We start from the raw sequence: 14,369 nt of genomic DNA, 5'->3' as shown, positions 1-14,369 counted from the left end.
AAGATAGGTAAATTAGTTTTACTTGTACAGGCTCTAGGACATGTTGTAGCATCTGTATTCCTTAGGCATGTGAAGGTTTCTGGGCATCCTGAAGCAGTACAGGTGGACCTTATCTATTGGCAAGCTCTGTTTGTTTGATCTCATGATGGGAACAGTCATTTTTCTCTTTCCTCAAAGGCACTACCATTTTGTCTTTTATAGGAGTGATTCTCAGTCCTGGTTTCCATTAGAATTCCTCCTGGGAAGCTTTAAAAACACTAACTCCCATTTGCAAAGGTACTGATTTAATTGCTCTGGATTAGGGCTAAAGCATAAATATTTTTAAAGCACATACATGATTCTATTGAATAGCCAGTATTGAAAATTACTGCTCTCCAGCTACCTTTCATTTTATATAAAAGATAGTAGCAAACTGTTCTGTGAGTCAAGTCCTTGTAGTACCAATTATATTTTCAACTTTAAGTGCTTCTAAGCTATCTCAGTGTGAAGTCTTTCCTAAGAAAACTATTCACGCTTTGCTTTTATAATTAAATCTGATTTTTAAATATGTTTGGCTTTTCTTAACTGTGAGTAGCATTCATATTGCTTCAGCCATTCTTTTATTCTTCACCGTTGTTTATTGTGTTTATAGTAATTTACGTTGTCAGTCACTACACTCCTTTCTTGCTCAAAATAAGCTCTCTGAGGGAAAGGATTTTATGTATTTTGTTCATTGCTATATTCCCTCTATCAAGACTGCCTGGTACATAGTGACGTCTCAATCAGTAATTGTTAATGTTGTGATGTGCAAATCACAATAGCTACCTCTAAGGTGCACATTGTCTATCGGAAAACACAAATTTAGATGCATAATTTGGTAATTATGCTCTATTATTTCTTTGGAAGTCAATATAGAGATTTTTTTCCATCCATGAACTTTTAAATGATGTTGAGACTTAAAGAAAAAAAAATAGTACTCCAAAAAATAGATACTCCTTCAATGTTACTTTCTTTTAGTCTCCCAGGAAGCAACAGAGTCTATTGGCAAAATTTACCATCTTACTGGCTTATATAAAAACAAATGCAGACATAGATCAGTTGAGAGTTAATCTTAAAGAAGTTTGTTCAACACCTTGAATGTCTTCTTGATTTCTAGGTAACAATATTTCATGATTTGACTCTCCACTCTTCCTATCTGTAGCTTGTCTATTACTCCATCCTGGAGTAAATGACTAAAGAATAAGTGGTTAAATTATCCACTTTCTCCTTTTGTTGTTTTGTAGCTCTAAAATTCTTATCCAGATTGGCCTGTTCCACTCTTGTTATTTCCATGTTACTACAGGGGAATGTGCTTTTAAAGGCCCTGATATGAACTCACTGAAAAAAATATGTTATGGATGTTATAGGCCAATTTATCTAAAGGGTGTCTCATGCTACCTCACTATGCATGCACCCTGCGTATGCATACAAATCACTAGTAACCACAAAGGAGGCTGCATTTAGAACTAACTCAGTGGAAAGTGTTTAAAGATTCTTCATGAAAGGTGCACTCAGTGTGGCATTAAAAGGAAGCTCAATATCTAAATCCTAGGAGATTGCAAACTTATTCAGAAGCTTCAGAAAGTAAACCACATGTAGAACTGTTAGATGTGAAATCATTGAGAAAATGAAGCTCTCATATTGTATTTATCTGGCAACTATTTATCGACAACCCACTCGTCTGTGCAGAGCACTTTAGTGGGGTAGGAAAGTTGCTCAAGGAGTCTCTGATCCAATCTCAGCTCTAATGGTTTCTGCTCTCTTGGGGAAGGGCCAGGGACAGCACAGAGGATTACCAGGAAGCGCACTTTGATTTCCTTTACCCCAGATGGCCCCACAGAGGACAGGCTTGCCTCTGAATAGCTTGCAGCTACCCTGAGACAATTTTCGTTCATTCTATGCTATTGCTGGTATAGCACAGTAATCAGATCATGTGACACTGTCTGCTTCTTAGTGTACCCAACCTGAAATGCCACATAGATCCAGGTGCTGGGGATCTGCAGCTGCATAATCTTGCATGTATCCCGTGGTGTTCAGTCTTTGTGAACAAGTAACATTGACCTTTTTGATGATGCTGTCTAAGCAGTTTTTTTAGGCAGAAAATGTACTATCATATATAGAATAAAGATTGCTTACATCGTCACTCCAAAAAAGTACTGTCTCTGTCCTTGATTCATATAGTCTGCTAATTTGACACAAGAAAGCCATGTAAGTTATTTACAGCCACCTCCTATCTGAAGATTTGGTGCTGATGTCCAGACTGATTAGGGCTCATGGATGATTACTGGTTAGTGCAAACTTTATAAAGTTAGTTTTTAGTCACTGAAGTTCTCATCTTAGGTTTTATAAATTTATTATTGCTTATTACTCAACTGCTCTCTCTCTCTCTCTCTCTCTCTCTCTCTCTCTCTCTCTCTCTCTCTCTCTCCCCTTCCTTCCTTCCTTTCTCTATCTTCTTTTCTCGCTCCCTCTCTAGTTCCCTTTCTCACTCCTATGCAGACTTAGATCAGTTGGGAATTGATCTTGAAGAAGTTTGTTCAGTGCTTCTCCAAGCAGCACTGCCTGATTTAACATTATTATTCTCTTTCTATCTGTTGTTCGTATGTTGTTATATCTCACTATTGTGGAAGCCATTACAAATGACTGGTTAAATTACTTGAATTCTTCTTTGTTTTTAAATTCTCAAATCCTTATCATTACCGTTTTTGCCCACTCACTATTTTCAGTGCTGTTATTCTTCTGATGTTGATCTAGAAATCTGGATTTAGTGAACCACGATGGGCTTCAGAACTTCATGTTTCTGTTCTCAGGGCACCTGTTATTCAAATAAAGAAGCAGGGAACTTTGAGAGGTCTAGAAAATCTGGGTTTGTGCAAAACTACCGAACAGAGGAGAGAATGTTTAAGGTCAGCTTTGATATGGGGGTTGTAGGAACAAATGAAGGAAAGGGAAAGAACATTCTAGCAGAAGAACCAATCACATTACTAGGAGTAAAGATGGATTATGATGTAACATGAGACAGCAAAAACAATGAGAAGCAATTTTAAAGTGATCCCCTCTTTTCACACGGAAGATTACATGTTTCCTGCAGTATACTTGCATGGACATCTTGGTTTTTAATCTGTTGATAAGGATACATAAGACTTCTGATATGAAGATAAATTAAAATAGCACAAGTTTACCCCTTATTCCTATAATATTTTCTCTTCCATAAAATTTCAGTACAAAACAGGAGAACTATATTTTATCAAATACGTTTAGCTTGACATCCAACTCTGCCTCTCATTAGGCACATGATTTTAGACTAATAACAGTGTTAAATGGATAATTTAAGTGAAATAGTACACCTATGCTGATTAATTCAGCATTAGACACATAGGAAGCATTCAGTAAAATCAACTGCTGTAGCTATAGTTGCTAGCACAAGACCTACACAAGATCAAGCCAGCCAACATTCTGAAATATATGGGAGAGGGATATACACTTCTCTACTCCAAGATTAGGATCCATTGGCAGTTGATGACTACAGTTGAGTTTCTTTGGGGTGTGACCCCTGGTAGGTTGTCAATGCTCTATTAGATGGCTTTACATCTATGTACACACAGACAGCCACTAATTGGATTCAGTGGGTTATTTAAAAAGAAACATGAAGAGGCTGCAAAGTTAGGAAAGTGACTTAGCAGGGAGCAAGATAAAGCGTAGCAAAAGGGTTGAATATGGGTATGATCAAAATATGCTGCATACAGAGATGAAATTCTAAGAGGATAAATAAAAATACTATATTTAAAAATAGGCTGTTCTTTCTTGATTCTTTAAATTAAAGTAGCACCCATCTAAGAGAATTATAACACTAAATAAACAGAAAAAATTTAGCTGTAAGACAATGATCAGTATCTTATAATTACTTTTAGCAACAGATTATTTTGTATTTTGGTTTAATCAAAGAGGATTGAGAAAACTGAAATGTTTGCGTCTCCAGGTTCACACTGCTCTCTCTCACTTTTTAGTTTTCTTTCTTCTTTTTTCTAATCCTGAGACAAGCCCAAAATGACTCAGTTGTGTGGTTTATGCAGTGGCAATGTCTCTCTGTTCATTTATAAGCTAAATAATTCACTGAAATTGTTGCTTTCTAAAACACACAAGCCTTTAAATCCAGTGACATAATGGCATAACATACACCAAATTGATATTCACTATTGATTCTTACAGCAACTATACTAATGACCACTGTTCCACAGAAAACCAATTTAAAGTCCCTGGATAAGATGAATATACACACACCACTCAGAGAAGACCCTTTCATGCAGTGATACAGGTGATCCTGATAGACTGTATCAACATTTTATTCTCTTTTGGTCACCTGGGATTCCAAAGGGGGTAGATTATAAGTTGGCATGATTTTCTCATCATAAAACCATTCTGTTTCTTCTAAGATGTTTGCAAATTGGCTGCTTGGTGATGTGTTTCAGTTTCTGCCCCCAAACAGGGCTGAGATGGAATCATCACTGCATTTAAAGGGGTCATTACAATTTTTTCCTAGGGATACTGAGTCCATGGGGGCAATTTCAGAAGTAGCCCCTCTGGATTCCTAACTGTTCATATTTTCTTCTTTCCCATCAAAAATATATTGGCTGCTTGCCTGGACTATCATGTGGTATGTGTGAGATGAATGCAAACTAATTTTAAATCATAGTCAAAGATAAACATTATTAAGAAGATAAATATGCTGGGCTGGGAGTGGGTGGAGGTGGAAATTACAGAGAAAAGTAAAAACAAAAGAAAAACGAAATGTCACAATATATTCTGGGTGTTCTGAAAAGTTCTTACTCATTTAAATTAGCCATATCCAATATGCTTAGTGTCTTTTTATTTTCTGTGCTAAGGCCCACTGCTCCCTACGTGCTAGTCCAGCTCCCTGCCATTCAGTTCTATCTGCCAAGTATCCTAATGCTAATCAAATTCAGAGATGTCGTTTTAGATAGAATGTGAACAAGCAAAATCACTAAGAGACACGATGAGCTGTAGAGACCAGTGTCAAAAGAGTAATAGGCTAGAGAAGGTGGCAAGAATGGGCTAGGATCATTGGGAAGTCCTCACTGAGAGGGTCTATTTGAGTGAATAAAGGGAAACGAGGGTAGAGCATGTGGCCGCCAGGCAGGAGAGCCTTAGAGGAATAGGAAACATCAAATGCAAAGGCCTCATGAGTGAATAACTGGTTCTTTGTGGACCAAGGACAAGAATTCAGGCAGGTTAAATGGTGGCATTGATGATGAGATGCTGCTGCCATAGAAAAGGATAGCCACATGCCCTATATAACCTGTGATGGTGTGAGTCAACCCTGTGAGCCCGTTCACCATGGTTTGGATAACAAGTCATTTGGTGAACACCTAGCTAGTATGCAAACCCTTTGGATTTGGGGTTTTATTTTTGGAGATCTGAAGGGGCATGGGTAGTAACTGGCAAGGAAAGGGGTGAGACTCGACCCACTTTCATCATGGTTATTTAGTCTTCTGTGTTGATAACGGAGGATGGTCATTCTCGATCGTGCCATGCATCCAGATTTGAGCATCTTCACTGGAGGCTGTGCAGCTGCTAGCACTGAGGATGGGAGCATCTGTTCTCTTAGTCTGCTGTCTGGTGTCATTGAACTTTCTGCAATGATGTTTCTCTTCATTTACATCCAAGGTCGAACCGAATGCCTTGCTGGCTCTCCTCGGGTTTATTGAGCTTCCTGCCACCACTTGGTTCCTTCTTCTTCCCACTGTAAGAAACAGATATGAAATGTCACTTTTTTGTTTCTCCTCTAAAATAGCTCATTTTGCCCACACCAACCATTATATTGAACTTCTGTATTTACACTTTGGTTCCTACAAGGGCTTCAGAATAATGAATTCCACATGTTCCCTACATGCTTATTAACTCATGAGTATTGTGATATAAGTTAATAAGTTAGCATGGGATCTAAGTACAGATGTGAATATGAATTTTATGCTTGCTTAAATAGGGCCATATGTATTCATGGGAATTAAATGGATTCCTACAGATCTAAATATATCCATGCAGAAAGGAAAAAAAAAAAAAAAAAAAAAAAAAACTTCAGATTTTCCTGTATTTTATTTCCACTCTCATTTTATTTCATCTTTTAAAGAATTAACCTTAGTTCTTGGTTATTGCATTCCTTGGTTGAAATGAATAACTGAGACAAAGAGAATAAAGGGCTGATTATATATTGTAATCTAGTCAACTACAACTATGCAAGAACAGACTAGAGACTGACATATATATATGAGACTAGATAATATTTTAAAATGTGTACTTATTTTATATATACATTCATGGGTTCTAAGAGGGATATTATAAATGTATATTAAATGGTCTGTATGTACACCCAGATAAAGAAATTTGTATTCTTTCTCTTGGCCCTTAAAATTTAGCACCTTAGCATCCCGCAGAAGTTGTTGCTTCTAAGGATAAATGGCAATAAGCAAACCCTTGGAGTCTCTATAAAATATAAAACCACACTGAAGTATTTTATAATGTATGCTGTAAACCAAGGCAGTCTGTTTGAAATTATTGTCTGTTACTTGCATGTGCTTGTGGGGTTTTTATGTCATCCTTTTTCTGCCTTCAAGTATCATTACCTTGTTCTAAGTTTTTCCATTTGGTAAACAGAAGTGAGTGGGGGTATTTTAGGGACTCTGCTTACATAATGGGGAAAGGTGTAGGATCCCCTGTGTAGGCCATGTGGAGATCTTACCTGTTTCTTGTTGGTCATCAGAAAAAGGAGGCAAGCCAGCTGTTGGTGTCCCTGCTTGGAGAAGCAAGAAATGCCACAGTGGATTGTGACAGTACAGGCAGGGAAAGAAGAAAGTGGGAAAGAGTTCGTTAAAGACAGTCAACACACCTCCCTCCCCTTCCCACCAAGAGTCCTCTGGGAGCTCAAGCAAGCACTAAAAAGAGAAGCAGTGTCTGCACTGACTACAGGGAGGAGGGGCGGTTATTCTAGATTGCTCTCTTTTAATTTTGTTTCTGAATACAACAACAGCAACAGCAACAATAACAAATAATCTTATTTTTCTTTACTTTGAGTGAAGTTTCTTCCAAACCCTGGAATGTTATGCATCAAATGCAAAGCTCATACTTGCAGATTTGGTTGTCATTATTGTTATACCAATTCATATATGAACTCTGCATGAAAAGAGACTCAGGTGAGGGTGCCTGTGATCAATTGGGTTCCTCAGTGAGCTTTCAAATACATCATACAAGTCACTTCTCTATTTACTTATTTGAACTCTTGCTAGGATGTAGTGGAATGAATAATCCAAAATAGTGGATAATCCAAAAATGTCATTTATATTTGGCTTTGGAATACACGACCAGATGTTACTCTAGCAGATTTCCCTTCCTAATTAGGGCTCACTTAAAGTAGAAGTTAATTTCATCTTCATTAGCTGTTTCCAAATCAGCAGGAGAGGGCAAGAAAGAGGCCTAGGGCATGCTGGGTACTTGGGGGAAGTTGGCCCAGAGTGGAAAGGCAGTGGTAGATTGTGCACATAGGAACAAATTCAAGTGTGAGTAATCAAGATGATGGGTGTGTACATTGAAAATGCTTCTGAGAACCAGCTTGAAGAATTCTCAAGTTGCATTGACACTTTTTCTCCTATTAATCATAAATTCAGAAGGAGAAAAGGGAATTCTGCAGCAGGAATGAGGCAGAAAACCTGAAAGTTTGCACAGAAAAAAAAAATTAGAGACACTGGAAGGTTAAGTGACCTCTCACACAGATTGATCTTTGAGTCAACAGTTCCTAAGAAACTGAAATTGATTAATGAGTGATAAGAAGACCCCCCCCCTCCGGTTTCCTTCTTATTGATGATTTGAATAATGAGGAAGCCAGAATTCTCATGGCCTAATTCACATTAAGAGAGCTAAGATAATGAAGCTGTGATTAAATGGCTATTAAACTATTTTTATCAAACAGAGATCAAGCGAGTGTGAGAATCTGGGGATGCAGAGTGTAATTGCAATTCTACAAGATGCAGAAAAAATTACTATCATAAGCAGGGCACGGTCCTTCCATAATAGGGTGCATTTAGAAACCTTCGGGATGCCACATGCGGTTTTCCTCTGTTTCTCCCTCCAGGTGTCGGTTAGCAACTGAGTCCTTCATCTTCTCCTTGATTGGGTGGATTTATTTGCTCTCTAGGGTATGTGGCTGGATGAGCTGAATGCACTGTGTGCCCAACCACCATGTCTTTCTTCTTTAGCAGTTGGAAGGTCCTTTTGCTACTGTGCACAAAGCAAGACATCCCAGTTCAGTCCTGGAGTCTGGGATTTAAATCTTCGGCTGATCGTAGGGACCCAGAGGAACATGGTCTACCTTCTTCAGCTGTGCCATTTGGATTATGTCCCACTCAGTGCACAAGTCATTTCAGGACACTGGAGTCTCAAAGAGCAACGATGAGCCTCCGGATTCTGTTGACTGTTCAAAACCATTATTTATTAATGACGAGGCATGGCTTAGGAATTGTTGCAGATTCTAGATTTTGGCTCGTCAGTGTAAAAGCCAGTGTATCATCTGTCACTGGAAATTCTTTACACCTGGAGTGAGTTTTTGTTGCTGTGCCTCCTTTCTTCCTGGAGAGCCCTTGGAGAGTGGAGTTTTACAGACTCGCAAACTTTTATTTAGGTCAGAAAAATCGCAGCAGAATTGTACCATGCAAGAAGAAGCCAGAACCCTTCCTGTGCCCTCCGCCCTTCAGTCCCCGCCCCTTGCCCAGAAATGCCCTTGGTAGCTTCAGAGAAACTGTGGAGATGCTGGTTAACCAAGGCTTTCCTGTCTCTTCTGCTGCAAGAAATCCACTGGGAGTTGGTGATCTCCACACAGCCAGTGTTGATTGGCTTTCTTTCTCCATTCTCTACTTTTCAATATTTTAGATCAGTGATCCTCAACCTCCCTAATGTTGCAGCCATTTAGTACAGTTTCTCGTCTTGCGGTGACCCCAACCAGAAAATTATTTTCTTGCTACTTAATAACAGTAAGTTTGTTAGAAAATGTGAATATCCGATATACAGGATATCTGATATATGACCCCCAAAGAGCTCTTGACCCACAGGTCGAGAACCACTGTTTTGGCTAGAGCCGAGAAATACTCCATTTTATAAAATTGTAATTCCAAGAGACTGCAGAGTAGGATAAAGGCCAAGGCTATGTCATCTTGCAATGTCTCCAGGCTCGCTCATGCACTGCCATTCTCTGTTACTTATGAACAGACATGTGTTCATAGGCCACTGTGCTTCATCTGTGGCAACTTTGATTTATTTGCTCTGTAAATTGGGACCAGGGCAATAATGGAAAGTGACATTAATTGTTTAACGGAGTCCTCTTTGTCACATCCATTGCTTCTCTGGACCAATGACTATGGAAACTCAGACAAAATTAATTGAAATTGCCACAGTGAGGGACAGCATCTACTCAACTTTACATGTAAGAATACTCGTTGATTTTTGACACAGAGGCATAGCATTGTGCTCTCATAATTAATAAGAAAAAAGTTTGGGATCATCACATTCATTCTTCCAAAATTCAGGATAACCATTATACTCTTGGAGAATACAGGGATAGTAAACATACCTAATGCATATTCTTAGTTAACATAGCATAAAAATGGCTGGTCTTACTGATATGTACTGGTTGAATAGTAGCCTCACTGACCTAAGCATCTCAGCAACATATGTACATATTCTGTGATAGCCTCCCTTTTGCAAGCACTCCCCTCCCATTGAGCTTTCAGGAAAGAGGAGAATTAAAATAGTTGGTGGTTTAATCAGATCTTGTAAATTAATTATGACAGTATCAAGCTCCAATATTTCTGCCACTGTGTGTGGTATACATTCACTTGTGCTTATTAAAGAAATCCGTGAAAACTAGTTAATTTAAGTGTTCTTTGTCATCTTGACTTGACTCGAATTATCAGAGTTTGTTTACACAAGGGATAGAGCTGAGACGCTATTGTATTCTATGATGGAAAGCAAATAGCAGCTTGTAGTATCACTGGAAAGCCAAACATAAAATTTAAATCAGGATAAACAAAATTATTCATTTATTTGTAAACATTCTTAATTTTTTTGAGTTCTTTTTGAATTCAGCAAACTGAACCTTTTTGAAAATGGGATAGGTATTCATGAAAAATGTCCAGTTCAATGAAAGTGCATTTGTACCTTGGCTTGCATGTGTATTTGAAATGTCTCCGAAGATTATTTTATTAGAAAATACACTCACTTATAGTAGTGCAAATTTTATTATTTTGATAAGAATTCATAGAATATTTTATTTAATACAATCTTACTGAGAAAATTTATGATTTTCAATTTCTTTTTTTTTTTTTTTTGCCATATGGTGGTAATTAGAATTTCGGAATACTTAAGATGAGTCACCAGAATTTTTGGATACTAAATTATGATAGAAGACAGAAAAAAAGAAAAACATTTCACCGTTTTTATTATTGGGAATATACGGACAGATACAGGGGAGCTGGGGGGACTGAGGGTTGTTTCTTTGTTTGCTTGTTTTTTTTTTTTGTTTGTTGTTTTTGTACACTTTAGATTTTGATGAATGTTTAGCTGATGGAAGTAAATATGCCATTTAAAAGAGACTGTAAAGTTCTGGTTGGATTTCTCTTCTTCATTAGAAGTTAAGATTCAATCATTTGTCACACTGTAATGTGCCTAAAGTACATGACTATTGTCTCAAATCCAGGGACAGTAGGAACATGCCACATGCAAATATTAACACCCAAAGAGAATAAAATGGCTCTTCTGTGCCTCTTAAATCCAAAAAAAAGCAAAGTCTGTTGTTTGACTTCCAGATAGAAAGTGATCAGTAGTAATAAGGGAAAACATTTTTTTTCTTGTGAAAATAGAATGTCTAAGTGATAAGGCCCTGCCTCATTTCTCTAGTAATACAATTTGATTTTCTGATTAGCTGTCTTTTTCTGTGATTCTTGTAATTTTGTCAGGTCAATTAACTAGAGTTCAGTGCTACTGAGAAAGGAAGTGTGGGCATCTCCAGCTTCATTAGATGTCAGCAACTTAGGTGTATTTTGTAATAGAATCGTGTGGGATAATTTAGCCATATTGTTAATATCATAGCTTACAGAACTTGACAAAAAAAAACATAGAAAGAAAGATTCTTTGACAACAGCTCAACTTGGACATTTAATGTAGAATGCTAAAAACAAGAAAGAAAAGTGGTGTACACCTTCTCTGTGGGTGTCAATAAATACTATCAATGAATTGTGCAACTAACCATTGACCATTTCTTCCATGTGCCCAGCACTGAGGCTGATTGTTTACATGCATAGTCAAAGAACACAATGTCAAACATTCTAGTTTTTGTACAGAGATCCCAAACTAATATTATCTCATATAGTTTGTTCATAGACATTTTTTCCAATAGAGGGAAGAGTTCAGTCTCATATTTCTTTCTATCTTCAGTCCTTCCCATTTTACCCCCAAAGACTAAGGCATCCAATAACATCTGTGGAAGACACAATTCATGATTAGCTTTGTGTAGGCATACATGAAAACGAGTTCATGCAGAAGTTACAATGCATTGCAGAAGCCCCTACTAAAAACCTTGTGTTATACCTCTGGACAAGAGATGAGTCTGGTTAAGATATATTGCAAAGGAAAGTTTCTCCTTAGCACCTAACTTCATAGCAAGGAGCCCAGGTATTGCAGAGTACAAACCTGAAGAATTGATAGTCTAAAGAAGTTAAGAGAAAGGGCGGTTTTGCTCTGAAAGGTCTGAAGTTTGGGTTTTGGAGACAAGAGAGTTATAACACGGTAGAGTATCCAGTAGGCAGAGATTTATGACTTAAGTTTGGAGAGATGTCAGGGATAGAAATAAATGATTTCAGAGTGCCCAGTGATGAGGTTATAATTGAAATCACAAAAGTGTGTAGATTCCCTTAGTATATACTGTTCAAGTTTCTGATGGTGTCCAAGTGCAATGTTATCTGAATATTTGGAGTGCCATACTGTGTGGGAGATCTAGAAACTATATATGAAGATTAGATGATGCTTAAAATTCTCTCAACGCTTGAGATTTCCTGAGTTAGAAACAGAAGGCATTAAGGATATAAAAATGACTATAATACAACAGAATTTGATGCGGCGGTATTAAGAATTGACCTAGCAGACTGTCAAATCAGATCAGTAGATGTATGTGGTAATCCTATGATTCAGACTAAATGTGAGTTAAGAGTTTGAGAAAGACACATCCTTTGTGTTCTGCCGTGGCCACTGAAGATTTCTCATACAGTTTCCTCAACCCCCCCCCCCCCGAACATGCTCAACCTCTGCTGATCAATCATGGTGTCTACTTCCTCATGTCAACCCACTCATGTCTTCTGTATTTTTTTTTCTGCTTCTGCAGAAGATAGATGAAGAGAATGAGGCAAACTTGCTAGCAGTCCTCACAGAGACACTGGACAGTCTCCCTGTGGATGAAGACGGATTGCCCTCATTTGATGCACTGACAGATGGAGACGTGACCACTGACAACGAGGCCAGTCCTTCCTCCATGCCTGACGGCACCCCTCCCCCTCAGGAGGCAGAAGAGCCGTCTCTAGTAAGAACCCTTCCTACTGTTTAACAGTGGTCAGATTTGCCTCTGGCTGGCCAATGCATGGCTATGGTGTAAAACAGTCAAGTTTGGATTCTTAATTCAGACCAAAGTGAAAAAAATCCACAACCCTTCCTAGATTTGCCCATTTTGTAATTCTCTATTAAAAGTGTTAATAATACATTTCTTGCATGGTGTAATGAGAATTATTTACAAAAATAATCTTTTATTCTTCTTATGTATGTGATTGTATGTCTTAGGATTATTAAAGTTCATGGTAAAAGCTTACAGTGCAGGTCTAGAAAGAAAAGACTAAACATTTACCTGTGGTTCTTAAAATCTTATATCAAAATTATTCAGTATTTTTGAATGTAAAATTTATGACGATTGTCATTGAATTTTTTGATTTGTCAAATTTTTATGCTTTTTAAATTAAAATAGAATTTTATTAATTTCCTCATTTTTTATAATTCCTCCAGCCCTTCCTAGTATATCCTTCTTCACCTCCCCATGCTCACCATTCTCAAATTAATAGCCTCTTTTTCAATTATTGTTGTTATACACACACACACATGTGTATGTAAACGTATGCACAAATGCGTAAATACAACCTACCAAGTCTGTTTTGTTTTGCTGTTGTTGTTGTTTGTTTATATGGTTTCAGTGTATGCTGAACTTCTTAGTGGTTACAAACTTTTTTTTTTGGTTGTTTGTTTTTTGGTATGGAGATGTTATGATTTATTAGGCAATCCAGCATGGTGAAACATTTAGTTTTTTCCTGTCCATGTCTTTGCTGTTAACAGATTGTATAATAATGTTTACCTGTCTTTGCCTATGGTTCTAAAAACAGAATTGCAACGTCAGGCACTGCCCTATAGCTTAAGTCTTTCAATCAGCATTTCTTACAAAGACGGAAAAATAGTAGCTGTTCTGCAGCCCAAGTTACTGAAATCTGTGGTAGGCAATGGAGAGTAAATTTGTTGGCCGTGAGAAGTGACTTTTATTTTCAACAAAATGCTTGACCAGAATTTTATTAGTTCTGAGTACAGTTTGTCTCCTCATCTATGATAGCCATTCGTCATTTGCCATAAATCTCATGGAAGAGCAATGCTCTGTAAATTATTGAATGCCATTGTTCTAACATTAATAAAACACTCTGGCATGCTGTTTGGAGGTTGATTCTCTCAAATCGTTAAGTCTGAAGGAACTCTACATGAACATATGGGGATCTGCTTGTTTCCTCTTTGTAGTCTAAGATGTCTGTTCTTGAGGAAAAGCATTACATGTGTAAATTATCACTCACTCACCATGCCTTCCATGTGTCACTGGCTCTATGGTCTAATATCCTAATTCCTGAATGAGGATTCGCATCTGTACAGTTTGTTCAATGGGGGAGTGTTGTTGGATCAAAGACATCCTGTCTGTCAGAGCAGGGTGGCTCTTGAGAGTGACTCATACCAATGAAGAAACTGGGTTGATAAAACAGTAAGTGGTAAAGCCAGGCATCGTAGTGCATACCTATGATCCTGGTGCTTAGGAGGCTGAGGGAGAAGCATGCCCAGTTTGAGTATTTTTAGGGCTGCATAAGGAGCCCCAACTCCAAAAGCGAAGATACGAACAAACAGAACCAATAAATACTTGGCTGTTAAACAGCAATTCTGTTTACAAATCCTTCCTTTCATTCTCGCTCTAATGATAGTCACTGCCCTAATCCACATATTTT

General features: G+C 37.8%; 1 protein-coding gene across 4 annotated transcripts in view; it reads left to right on the top strand.

Annotated features, from left to right (window-relative positions):
- Ppargc1a (PPARG coactivator 1 alpha) overlaps window positions 1–14,369 on the top strand; it is a 630,627-nt gene that overhangs the window by 579,682 nt on the left and 36,576 nt on the right. For all 4 annotated transcript variants that reach the window (XM_034508742.2, XM_034508741.2, XM_076938493.1 and 1 more), the window contains one exon: window positions 12,458–12,652. In XM_034508742.2, coding sequence (XP_034364633.1) covers window positions 12,458–12,652 — 195 coding nt within the window. The remainder of the gene's footprint in view (window positions 1–12,457; window positions 12,653–14,369) is intronic.

Source organism: Arvicanthis niloticus, chromosome 7 (assembly GCF_011762505.2).
Source record: "Arvicanthis niloticus isolate mArvNil1 chromosome 7, mArvNil1.pat.X, whole genome shotgun sequence".
Lineage (NCBI taxonomy): Eukaryota > Metazoa > Chordata > Mammalia > Rodentia > Muridae > Arvicanthis > Arvicanthis niloticus.
This window is presented reverse-complemented; position numbering and strand designations above follow the sequence as displayed.